The sequence below is a fragment of the Anthonomus grandis genome, chromosome 22, assembly GCF_022605725.1.
Source record: "Anthonomus grandis grandis chromosome 22, icAntGran1.3, whole genome shotgun sequence".
NCBI classification, from domain to species: Eukaryota; Metazoa; Arthropoda; class Insecta; order Coleoptera; family Curculionidae; genus Anthonomus; species Anthonomus grandis.
In genome coordinates this window covers 42,006,147-42,020,265 of record NC_065567.1, presented here as the reverse complement: position 1 = coordinate 42,020,265, position 14,119 = coordinate 42,006,147, and the positions used below count along the sequence as shown (strand labels likewise).

General features: G+C 32.4%; 1 protein-coding gene across 1 annotated transcript in view; it reads left to right on the top strand.

The window, feature by feature from the left end:
- Positions 1-1,287: 1,287 nt before the first annotated feature.
- Positions 1,288-14,119, top strand: part of LOC126748532 (transcription initiation factor IIA subunit 1-like) — a 35,499-nt gene continuing 22,667 nt past the window's right edge. The window contains exon 1 of the mRNA XM_050457838.1: positions 1,288-1,472. Coding sequence (XP_050313795.1) covers positions 1,443-1,472 — 30 coding nt within the window. The 5' untranslated portion in view covers positions 1,288-1,442. The remainder of the gene's footprint in view (positions 1,473-14,119) is intronic.

Sequence of the window (14,119 nt, the reverse complement as noted above, 5' to 3'; positions counted from 1 at the left end):
CATAAGTGCCATTTTTGACTATCTATCCAACAAAAAAAAGTTTTTGAAAATTGGTCAAGAAACAAAAATTTTAGAGGGGTGGCTAACCCTTAAGTGGGACATACTGTATTAATTATTCAGCCGGGGTCGAGTGCATGGTGCACTAAATAATTTAAATACAAATATCTCCAAAACGGTAACTCTAAGCGAACTCAACTTAGTATACCTTTTTTACGTAAAAAGTATAAAAAAAGTATTATTTTTAATAAAAACTTAAATACAGTTAAGCACAAAAAAGTTATGACCTTATGAAAGAGAAAAAGATGTCGCAGACAGCGCCCCCTACATTGTACACTCAATTTGTTAAAAAAATAAATTTCTCGACCTAAAAAACCCCTAACTACAAATTTTTGTGAAAAAAGTTAACTTTTGTTAAAGTTATTGGGGAAAAACAAAAAAAAAGTTTTAAGTTTAACACCCTGTATCTCAGTTAATATCAACTTGTGGATATAGGTAAATATAGTTAAATCGTAATATTTTTACATCAGGAGTCTGTGGTTTTTCCATGTACCATTAATTAGCGGACACCCTGTATAGGTATATAAATTTTCTTCGCTCTCTCGGATTTTTCCTGTTTTTTTTAAATCTACCTCAAAAACCGTAATGATTTTTTTAAATGAGAATCATACTGGTAATGTTTTAACAAAAATCATCACTAGATTGTCCTAAACATTATTGGTCATAAATGGTATGTTTGTGGCATGTCCTGTGTTATCTGGGTAGGAGATCTCTTATAAGCAAGAAGCTTGAGTTCAGCTTGTGGTAGCAAGTGGTAAGTATTTTTAAAATCTCGCTTTTCTGACTTAAAGTCTTGGATATTTAAAAGAAGCTGGTCAAAGAAGAAAAATTAACTACATAAAATAAATAGATAGACCAGTCAAACTATGATAGATAAACTTTCAACAAAAAAATGTTTGAATAATAATAGGGTTTTCTTGAAAACCGTCGAATTTATCGATATTAACCAAGAGTAGGTACTCCTTTTTTTGGGTAAGATCTGAGGTATCTAAGTATAAAAAATGTGTCAGAGTAGGCAAAAATGTTAATAAATTCAAATCCGGATTCTACCCGACATCCTGTATATGTAGTAATAGACATTAACATATTTATGGTTTGAACCTAATTATGAGGGTCGTTAACTTTCCAAAGAAATTTAACTTTTTTTAAAAACAATTAATTAGATGTATTCATCGAAGACTACGTGTAGCGAGTAAAACCACATCGCATGATGGTGCATAGAAGTGCTATAAGCAGTAACAGTTCAGTCAGTGTTCCACAACAAGTTGTTCGAGTTCGAGGTACGAGACAGTCGAATAATAACGTTGGTTCGGTGTAGTAACAGTGTAGAGAGAAAGTTCCAAAAGTAATGAAAACAACCGGACTTTAGCCTTTGCTGTGAAACAATGTCTAATTCTTTATGTAAATCTTCAGTGGTAAGTTGTAGTTTTACTTTTATTGTTTATATATTTCTCTAATAATAATTGCATATATGAAGCAGTGCATATATTTTAACGTAATTATTTGGCCTTCACAGTGGTTTGTTTAGAATGTTTTATGGGTCGGTACCCAATCAATTTAGAAATCTTACAAATTATACCCTGAGTTACTAAAAAACTATAATTTACTATGTTTTAGTTAGTACGCAATTTAAGACTTAAGAATAATGTCGCACAAGGTTTTGTTATGGAAAAATCAATAAGTCATCTTATGCTCTTTAAGAAATACTAATTTGCAGCTTTATTTGTTTTTAATTAATCCCAATATAGTATAATAATAGTTTAAATTCAAATTCAAAAGTAATTTATTTGCCATAAAGAGTCAATACATTGCTAGAAACAAAATGAAGATAATATATGTTATATTTTAAATTACATCGTCTCTTGGCCAAAAAGATCAGTCCCGCGATTTTCAACAACCGATACTCTTTAGCTACTGACAAAAGAGGTCAACAGTGGAATAAACCCGTCAACCTAAAGTTAATTAATAAGGAAATTAAAAACCAAAAAAAAAGAATAGCAAACTAAATAAATTATTACAGAAAAAATTACAACAAATTTGCACGAGTGTGCGCTAAGCGTCAATAAAAGTAATTAATATTATAATATTTTATTTTATTTTATTTTATTTTATTTTATTTTATTTTATTTACGCCATTCAACAGAAATACATCCAATTACTGAATGGGGAAAAAATACATTTACAATCAATAACAATAAGGAAATGCTTAAAAAGAAAAACAATGAGAAAAGTAAAGAAAAAAAAACAAAGTTTTACTAAGAATAGTGTACTTTTTTGATATCTGCTATGCTACAGTTAAATAAGTCACATTGACCCTGAACAGAATTATACAGTGCTTTCATTTCAAAACGATCCACCCTTAATAACATTCTTTAAAAAAAAAAAAAAAAAAAAAAAACACGTCAAATTAGATATACAGGGGGACGTTTAATTATGCATTTACTGAAGTTTTGTCAATCACCTCCACACCTCCAGCTAACCTCACTTTAGTATGTCAAATGGGAACCCCCATCGTGTGATACATCATAGTAAGCAGCGTAAAATTCTCTATTCAACGGTACCAAAAAAAATGAAATCGGTAAAGGTGTAAGCAAATAGTTAGCGAAAATGTCTAGAAATAATGAATATTTTATTTACGCCAAACTTTGGTATGTCAAATGCCTACCCCATGGTGTGATACATTATTTTGAAGGGCATTCATTATGCTATCAATAGGTTTAAAAAAAATAAAATTGATTGACCAAGAAGCAATTAAAGTGTAAATCGGTAGGGTAGAAAAACAAATTTAATTAGTTTAACAAATTTATTTTATTAAATGTTCAAAATGCATGCCGTTATTAGCAAGACAATAAAAAAGCCTATTTTCAAACTTCTTACGAACATTCGATTGCACCACGTCTGCCAATCCACTTTTCTCGAAAATTTTCATCAAGTCACTCTCGAACTACCAAAGTGTAGTGCGCGGGACCTCCATCCTGCTGAAAATGTATATTATTTTCATTCAATAATATAGTACCATGTTGATCTACTTGATTTTCTATAGATCGGATGATGGAAGGGTATATTGCATTTTCTGAAAGGTTTACATAAATTTCGCCAGTCAAATTTTCTTCCAAAAAAAATGGCCTATTTCATTCCCATAAATTCCTGCCCAAACATTAATTTTTTGGGGATATTGGGTATGGCCTTCCCGAAAAACATGCGGATTTTCATTATCCCAGTATCTACAGTTATGTCTGTTCACCAGGCCATTTAAAAAAAAGGTCGATTCGTCACTGAAGCAAATGTTCTTCAATAAATGGGGATCTTCACAAAATTGAATTCTCCTATCAAAATCATCTTCTCCGAGTTCATGAAGAATATGAATTTTATAAGGAAAGAACTTATTTTTTTTTTAAACTTTATGTACGGAACCAGTGAAAATATTTGTTAGTTTTACGGCCTTTGGTATAGACAAAGTTGGATCCATAGCAAATTGTCCTAGTACTTCAACTTGGCATGCTTCATCGACAACTCTATTTTCATATTTTTATTTATTGCAAATTGATCCCGTCTCTTCAAATTTTCGTATCAATTCTAATACGTATTTATGGCTCACGTTTTTATCTTGATACCTTCCATTAAATGCTCTCGCGGTTCTGCGAGCACACCGACCTTGAGCTCCATAAAGGAAAATTATTTCTATTCTTTCGGCTAGCGTATACACCATTTTATTAACTCACTGTTTTAACTAAAATTGAAAAATTGCACGCGTCAAACTGACAGTTTTAACAATAATAAATCGCCTGCTTTTTAAACGCCTTAAAAATGTAAGGTATTGCAGTGTTTTTTTGTACCTATTAGGTAGGTTTCGCAAAAAATATAAGTGAAATAAATACACATACAAAGTTATAAGGCTGCAAAGATTTTTGCAAAAAATTTGAAGACACTCTTTTTTCTCGCAAATAACGGTACACATTCTTTACTTAAAAAAAATAAATAATTTGCTTGAACTAAATGTACTGTTTGTTACCACACATTTTAACTTCTAAATTGCTTGTATTTTTTTTTGATGATCTATTATAAAAATGTAAGAATTTTAAAATGATGTCGGTACCACACTAAAAAAAAGTTATTAAGGGTGGATCCTTTTGAAATGAAAGCACTGTATGTGTTACATCAGGCTCTGCGTAGTGGAGAAAATTTGTTAATGTTAGTCCTTGGTCTAGGTAGGTAAAATGTTTGTGAGTTTCTGGCTGATATGCGAAGTATGTGAAAGTTCAATTCTTGTAATAATTCTGGCAAGTCGATTAAGTTGTTCACTAATTTATATAGAAACTGCAAATCGGCAGATTTTCTTCTATCTTCTAAAGAATGAAAGAAAAATCTTTCCAGTAACCGTGCATGTGGAAAACCGATTTCTGGGTACACTCCAACGCATTTATAGCAAAAAAATTTTAGAAATTTTCTCTGTATACCTTCAATCTAATTTATATGGTTTTGGTAATAAGGGGACCAAACTTGAGAAGCATACTCAAGTATGGATCTGACATAGGAGAAGAATAAGATTTTTAGGCTGAGGATATTATTAAAATTATGAGAGTTACGTATTACAAAACCTAGCATTCTGTAGCTACGTTTGACAATATCTGTAATATGTGGCTGAAAAGAAAGTACTACTACTTTTTTCTTTAAACTGAAAGAAACAACATTACATTTAGCAGCATTTAGAGGCAGGTTATTATTTTTACCCCATGCATTAAGTTTGTTTAAGTCACTTTGAAGTAAAATACAGTCCAAAATGCTGTTAATTCGATAAAAAACTTTTTTATCGTCCGCGTATAATAGACTATTTACAGAAAGTTCATCAGATATTTTATTAATAAATGAGTTGAAAAAAAGCAGTCCTAAAATTGAGCCCTGTGGGACTCCAGAGGCGGCAACAATCTTTGCCGAGCTTCGACCATAGCATTCTACGTACTGGGGGCGGTCACTCAAGTAGGATCTAAAAAGATTCGTTAGGCCGGAAGAAAATCCATAAATTCGATCGAAGTTGTTAACGAGAATGCCATGGTCGAGTCGGTCAAAGGCCTTAGAAAAGTCCGTATATATGACGTCGACTTGAGAATTGTTATTTATTGATTCAGTTATAAATTCAGTAAGAGAAACTAGATTTGTTGTGGTAGACCTGCCCTTCATAAAACCGTGTTGTCTACTGTCAATCAGATGTTTCATTGATGGATATAAAGCAGTATGCAAAACACGTTCAAAACATTTAGAAAAGTTATTAATTATTGTTATAGGGCGATAGTTTTCTATAAAATTTTTGTCACTCTTTTTGTGTAAAGGAATAATTTTAGATATTTTCCAAAGATCAGGAAAGCTTTCTTGTTTTAACGCTAAATTAAAAAGGAAAGTTAATGGTTTAACAAAAGCTATGGCACAATCATAGAGAAGGAAACCAGGAATTTTGTCGGGTCCAACAGTTGCTTTTGGTTTAATCATTTTAAGAGCTCGTAATACTTCATCTTTCGTGAATCTGGATATAATGATGGTATCTGCAAATATGTTTTGAGCATTGTTGCCAGGTTGTGTAGCAGTGGAAGAAATATATGCACTTTTAAAGAAATCTGCGAATGCGTTTGCAATAGCTTGAGGATCAGACATAATCATTCCCTGTTGGTCAGTCATATTTTGAGGTAACAAATTGTTATTTTGTGAGCTTTGAAATAGCTTCCAAAAATTGTTTGGTTGGGAAAATAAATTATTTTCAAGATTAACACAGTATTGTCTGTGTGACAGGTCAATATCTTTTTTGATTTTCGATCGCAGCTCTCTAAATTTAGTTAAATCATATTGTTGATGAAAACGCTTATATTTCCTCCACGAGCAATGTTTATTTCTAATTGATTCAATAATTTCAGAGGTAAACCAGGGCGGATAAGATCGTTTGCGCCTGGCAGTTTTAGGGACACAGTTATCAAGACAATTATAAATTTTATTATGGAAAAGTTCGCCGGCAGAATTGATATTATCCACAGATTTCAATATATTCCAGTTAATGGATGCCATGATTTCTTAGTTAAGGAAAAAGATATTCATCCAGCCTTGTTAATTAAGTTTAGATATAACCTTGTCAAAAAAATAAATAGCGGTAAAGTTGAAAATATTTTTTATAATTTTAAAAAAGCTGACCTAAGAATTTTATATCAGAGCTTTCTTAACATTAACTGGAATGTTTTTGATGGTGGTAGACAATGGTACAGTTAAAACATCTTGTCGAACTTGCATTGTCTTATTTATTTAATGTAACACGACGTTTCGGTTGGTAAGTATCTCCAACCGTTATCAAGTGTAAACTGACAGCAAACTACTATTCTATAGGCTTATATACTAGATGTATGCAGCGATGTGGAAAGGAAAGTCAGCCGTGAAAAGAGTTGGGGGGAGGACACGCCTCTCTCTAGATCCTACACTGTCCTGAGAGTAGAGGCTTCCAGATGTTGGGTACATCGACGCTTGGCTAGCTGAAGATCCCCTGATTCTGTGAAATGAAAACTGCCTCTACGAACTTCCTCTTCCGCCAGTGCTGTTCCTTGTGCAGAATCTTGGCTTCTGACCAATGGATATTGTGTCCATTATGCCACGCGTGCTCTGCTATTCCGGATTTGGAAACCTCTCCTCTTTGGGTCCAGCTGCGATGTTCCTTCGCTCTGACTTCTAGGGGGCGCTTCGTTTCACCTATGTATGAGTCACCGCACTCACCGAATATACGGTACCAACCGAAACGTCGTGTTACATTAAATAAATAAGACAATGCAAGTTCGACAAGATGTTTTCACTGTACCATTGTCTACCACCTTCAAAAACATTCCAGTTAATGTTAAGAAAGCTCTGATATAAAATTCTTAGGTCAGCTTTTTTAAAATTATAAAAAATATTTTCAACTTTACGGCTATTTATTTTTTTGTCAAGGTTATATCTAAACTTAATTAACAAGGCTGGATGAATATCTTCTTCCTTAACTAAGAAATCATGGCATCTCTGTACTTCACAAAGATCTGATCGAGATGTAATAACAAGATCCAGAAGCCGTCCCTGGAAATTTTCAATAAAATTTATTTGTTTCCAATCAAAAAATTCTAACAAATTATTAAGTTGGTTAACTCTAAATGACGGATTAGCTCCTTTCGAATACAAAATGTACTCTGGAATATTGAAGTCTCCTAGAAACATAATTTTTGAATTGTAAAGGTACGTTAGCGTTGAAATGTAATCAAAAACATTTTCAAAAACCTCTGAAAAACGTCCTATAATAATATGGGAGGCGGAGGAGACGACAAATGGCGGGAGATGGATGATGATCCAGACAATTTTTAATAATGTTTACTTGTATATATTTTAATTCAAAAAGCGAATGCATGCACCTTTATTGTTAAAAAAACAAAAAAAAGAAAAACCAAAGACAAGAATAAAACAAAAATGTATGTATTGTAACCTCCTCTTTATTTAGATTTCTGGTTTTTATAAAAATTTGCTGATTTTGAAATTCTTGAATGAAGTGGCACATATTATGCTTACGGCAGCCTATCATGCATGAATTATTCTAGAGATGCTTACCTTTTAAGTTGTCATCCAGTTTAATGTGTTTATTTAAAAAAGGTGCAGTACCTTTAACTGGCAAATTGGTTTTCATATAAATAAAATTATATTAATATACATATATCACACAATAAAACACAAAATAAGCTTAAATTATTGACATTATATTATCAAAATATGCTGTTTTCGGTCAATGTTCATTGTTTAAACTTTCACTTAAATAAATCAGCATTGTAAAAATTATAAGACAGTTTCTTGTGAAAAGTACAACCCCTGAAATCAATACTTTATGCACCAAAGTTCTAAACATAAAAAGAAATCAATAACCCGCTACAAATAAACAAGGCCAACCAAATAAACGTCGCCTCTGAGATGCGCAAACGAAGGAGTTAAAAAGACAGTGTGTGCAACAGAGACGTAGAAGAGAAAATTAATACTTTAGGCAGGATGTGCTGTGTTTACACCCTGCATATTGTGCTGTGTTTGTTCATGTTAGTTACATAAATATTTGATATACTACGTGAAATAATACTTATTACTAATTACATATTATACACTATTTAGTAATTATGAAATAATGGTATATTTATATGTACACCATACGAATATTTACAATTGTATATTTTTTTAGAAATGTTGCATGGCACAAAAAAAAAGTATATCGAAAGAGTTTTAGATAGAATAGTAGTAGTGATCAGACTTATAATGTGATTTTTTGTAAACCTGGTTAAGTATTTACAATAACATTCGTTTTATATAAATATTTCAGATGGCGTCCAATACTACGCCATCGCAGGTTAAAAAAACTTTGTTATATTAAATATTAATCTGTAGGTGTTTTTTTAAACATCCGTTTACTATATTGGTTTACATATTTAAAAAAATGTTTTTTTTCTTAAAATCACGTTTTTTATTACATTATTATTCTCCAGTTACAAAAATATTTAAAACTATATACAGGGTGGTTGATGATAAATGAAATGCAAATTCACGAAATAAAATATTATTTATGAACACACAACAAACATTTATAAATTAACATAGGTTCTATCCTCTTCAACAGTTAAGCTTTGTGATCCATCATCTTCGTCAAGTTCCTCTATTCCAGACAGTTCGCTATCTTCGTCCTCTTCAGTGTCACGTTCTGTATCACTATTCGTTGAATCCAAGTTAATTATCAGCTGCTCGACAACTAGGTCTATGGTTGGTTTTTTTCTAAATATTCCTGTTCAAAACGTTTGGCCCGTTCACATCTAGATTTCCATTTTTTGGCAGAGAATTCTTCAAAATAGGCATCACAATATTTTATAACTTCATTGAAGTTAAAATTTATGTTTTTTTTGGCCACGTATGTTTTGAGTTCAGCCCAAACCAACTGGATCGGATTTAAATCGGGATGATATGGAGGGAGCCGTAATACCTCGTGACCTTTTGCGTTAAAGAGTTCATCTATTTCATATTTTTTATATTTCGGCTTATGCAGCTTTATTAAATTGTATAGTTGCTGCTTTATCATCATAAGGTATTTTCCTTAATCGTAACCATTTCCGCTTTCTTCGTTAAAGATGTGGGTATTTTTTTTTGCTTGTTTATTGTGATATGGAGCGTTGTCAATTACTACTACAGTTTTTGGTTTTAGATTAGGAATAAGATTTTCCGTTACCCATTTTTTATAATTATCAAAATTCATCTCGTGATGGTAGTCGCCACTTGTGCTATTTGATTTCCACCTTATGTATGCGTTAGGGATAAATCCGTTCTGTCCACCTGCGTGTACTATGATAAGGCGTGGTCCTTTTCCAATAGGTTTTTTGATCCCCTCTGAACTTTCATCACTCCATCCTTGTAAGTGCGTATGGGAGGCATGAATATACGTTTCGTCCATGAAAATTATGTCGCGATTTTCCTCCCTATACTTTCCCATCCTTCTCAGAAATTCTATTCTAAGCAATCTTATAGGTTCACGTTCCATTAATATTTTCCGGTTATTACTAAATTTTCTCCAGCGAAAACCAATTTTGTGGATACTTTTACGCAAAGTCCCTCTACATCCATGATAGCCAGTGTCTTCTACAAATTTGCTGTGTACTGTTTTTAACGTGGGGACCGTCTTTTCTGTGATGTGATGGTTTATTACGGTTTTACGCAAAACTCCTAAATTAGCGTCGTCAAGAAGAGTGTTTGTTTTTCTCTTTTGACGTCTTTTTTTGGGTGTTGAAAACATTGTTGCTTCGCCTGTTTCCATTTAGGTTGCCTCCTGCTTAATTCTGCGACTACTCCTTAGGGAAACGCCCGTTGCCGCTGCAACACGGTCTTGAACCTTCAAAAGAAATTATTATTTAAAAATATGTCTGCCATATTTTAATTTTTCATTAAAGCCCTTTTAATTTTCTTTTTAAAGATGTATCACACTTGCAGAACATGGAAGTAATATACAGGGTGCAAGCTAATAAAAAATAAATTTCGGCTGTAACAGTGTTAAAGTTTCCATATATTTTAAAAATTTGCCACTATCATTCCTTTATGAGATAAATTAGTTTTTTTATTTGACAGGGCTCTTCTTAGCTTTAGTTATTTCCATCTTTTCTAACAAGTCCAGTTTTTTGCCTTTTGAGCACTCATTCAAAATATCCGCTCCCTGAGTTAAAGAAAAACCATGTGAGAGGGCCAATAAATGATTTGCAAACGCCGATTTAGTTTCGATCATGTCAGTATCCCTATACCTGTCGACCAAACTTGTATGTTCCTTTATTCTGGTGGAAATTTTTCTCCCCGATTGCCCTATGTAAATGGCATTACAGTCATTACATCTTAATGAATATACCCCTGATTTTGAAAAGAAATCTGCCTTATTTATTGTACTAACTAGCTGACTTTTTAAACTGTTTGTAGTTTTAAAAGCAATTGTAAGATTTATAGACTTAAAAAACTTTGCAAGCTAAAAAGAAATATTACCAAAAAAGGACATTGATCTAAAAAGGTGACTATTTTCATTATTAAGATGGATTAAGTTGTAAGTAAGTTTGTATTTATTATAGAATTTAGAATAAAGGCGATTAATTATATCAAGTGGAAAACCATTATTAAAAGCAATATGTTTAATTAAATTTAGTTCATCAAGAAAAGCTTCTCTAGAAAGGGGGATGTTGAAAAGCGGATACAAAAGGGAATTAAAAGAGGCAAATTTGTAGGAATAAGGGGAGTTTGAGGAGTATTGGATGACATTGTCCGTAGTGGTGGGTTTGCGGTAGATCTCAAATTCAAGTTTGTTGGTATTTTTTGAAATAAGAACATCAAGAAAAGGTAACTTTCCATCTCTTTCTTCTTCAATGGTAAACGAGATATTTGCGTGAAGAGAGTTTATAGAAATGAGGAAATCCGCCAATTCCAGATCATTTTCATTGCATGCCACAAAAATATCATCCACGTATCTCCTATATACAGTGAGAAAAGCACCAAACTTCCCATTGACAATCCTTTTCTCCAAATGGTGCATAAAAATCTCACTGAGAAGAGGAGAGAGGCAAGACCCCATTGCTAGTCCTTGTCTAAAAAACCTGTTGTTGAAAACGAAAAAATTCTGATCAAGTACTAGCTTGAGGAGTGTTAAAAGATCATCAACAATAAATCTGTCAAGCGGTGACTTAAGCAAAAGGGGCCTGACTAGATCAAGGCAATCACCAGGTGGAATGCTTGGAAATAAGTTCTTAACGTTGAGAGAAATTAGTTTTGAACCCTCTGGTATGCAGATATTTTTTAAAAAATTTGTCAACTCTACTGAATTTTTTGTGGAATAAGTACTTCTGAAACCAGTTACATCTCTGAGTGTGGTATTTAACCAGGCTGACAATTTGTAACAAGGTGAGTTTACAAACGACACCACTGGCCTAATAGGGAGATTGAGTTTATGGATTTTAGGAAGGCCGTAGAGGAGAGGAGTTCTGGGATTCATAGGGTATAATGTTTCTTTCCTAGTATGAAAACATTCTAAAGTCAGATTACACCTATCAAGGGTTTGTTTTACCTTGGAGAAAAAAGAGCTAGTAGGATCTTTGTTTACATTAACAAAGTCACCCGAACCCAAAAAATCCAAAACCTTCTCTATGTAATCATCCCTCTTAAGTATAATCAGGCAGTTACCCTTGTCAGCTTTCGAAAGGATTAAATCGTGATTCTTTATTTTATTTTTAAGAGAAGTTAGATGTTTATTATTAAAATTAGATTTATTAGAATTTGAGTTAATATTCTGTATGATTCTTTTGTAGTATATTTCTAAATGATTCTGTAAATTTATGAAAAAAAATTAAAAACATACCTTTTGTAGAGAAATACCTACTTCACCAGCAACTGCTTCTGCTTGCATGAACTTCAATACATTACTAATTATCTCACGACTTTGACCGTTCAACAATTTTTTCGTAACTTTACTTGTAAAAGGCATTTTAAAAATAAAAAAACGAACGAAGGTCACTATTTTAAATTTTTCACAATTAACTTTAATACGCCGATGTAAACTCTCTAAACACTCCGAACGCACAAGTAAAAAATGAGCTCTCCAGCTGGACTGGGGGTCTTGCTACCGCGCACCCGATTCTCAGAGGCCACGACTATTTGGTTGACCGTATGTATTACTCTTTGGCCAAAGTCAGTAACCTACCGCACAGTACACTGTACAACATGTACTAAATCAAATAAAAATAAAGCTTTCAGTGCAATTGTTTATATCTAATACTGTATGAAAATCAGGATGGTAAAATTAAAATGTATTAAGTAAAATATTATTTCAGTAGATATACAATTTACATTACAGTACAAATTGCGAAAAAGGAGCTTTAGGCACTAGACATTAATTAATAAATGAGCGAGCCATCAAATGATATAAATTAGCAAGGGCGTACCCAGGATTTTAGCTAGGGGGGAGCATCTCATACCTGTTTCGAGAAGATGGTCAGTCGGGTATATTAAAACAAAAAATCATGAAAATGGACTTTTATTTATTAGTTTGATTGACACAAAACAAAATATTATATATATAATAATCATAATATATATGTATATTAATTTAACAGTAATCTTCTCGGGTTTGCCGAAAATTGGTCTATGACAGTCTTTTCAATAAACTCACTGCTTTCTTTTAAATAATTGCGATATATAATAATACTAATAAAAATAAAAACGTTTATTAGTCACTCAAAAAACAAAAAAAAAGTACAAAGAGAGGTACACAGATAGTGAACAACACTATGTTTTTTTAATGTAAATAAGAAAAATAAGAATATTATTCGTTACCCTTAACCCAGACATTACGGAATTAATTTTTGGAAAGAAAAAATTAAAATTTTTGTCAAAAATGATTGATTATAGTTCCTACTAATCAAATTAAATCATTTGTATTTTATCCAATTTTTTTAAACCAGAATTTTTTTCAAAAAACTTGGGTCCTTTTAAAAGGTCGCTAGTAATATGGGGTACTAATAATACAACTAAAACTTTATAAATCATTTATCAAGACAAAATATTTTGTAGTATGTACTTATGTTATACAGTATGGTACTCTTTAAAGCAATCCTTGGGATGCAGCCCGATGTCACATTTATCGCATCTAAACTGCACTTTCTTGTGACAATTGCCACATTTTGTTTGCTTCTCTTGATATATCCCTTTTTAAAGGTCTCTTATATGTTTCCAGGAAATTAGTGGCAATTGCTCTTCGGAATGTAAGTTGATCCGTTAAACTTGCCGAACAGGCTCAGAGGAACATGCATTAGTAGCTATAGATACAACATTATTGTCATTACACTTACATACAAATATTTTGGAAGCATCAGACATACCATAGGAGCTTTCAAATTTGCCCCTGTCAGACTTTTTTTAAATCTTTGATGATGGTATAGGACATCAACCAAGCCTATTTTCTCTAATAGTACCTGTAGCTTTTACACCTCTCTGAGTGAGTACGTCTAATAATGGAAGGATCGTAAAAAATTATCAAAGTAAAAATGAAAATTTAAGTTTACTTTCGATGTATATAGAGCATCAGCAAATCGTAAAATTACACCAGGGCCTAATCCCAAGTCTTTATAGGATTGGTCAGGCTGCTGAATAAATGAACCCTGATATGGTTCAAACCATGCTACATAACCTAGTCTGGTTGATCCCACCCAAAATTTGTAGCCCCAGCGAATACGTTTTCCGCGTATAAACTGCTTGGTTGGATGACGCCCATAACCATAGCCTCATTAATACCGTAATTTTCCTTATTCGGAGAAAATAACATAAAACGCTGATTTAAAGCATTGAAGAGAGGCTTCATTTTAGAAAATTTATCATTTTTATTGAGATTATTATTATCGCAGCAATGAATGTATTTTATTATATATGTAAATCTATCACGAGACATTGCGGAAGCAATTAATTCTTCATGAGAGTCATTAGCAGTCTCCCAATACATAAATCGTTTTGATACGTAATATTTGAAACA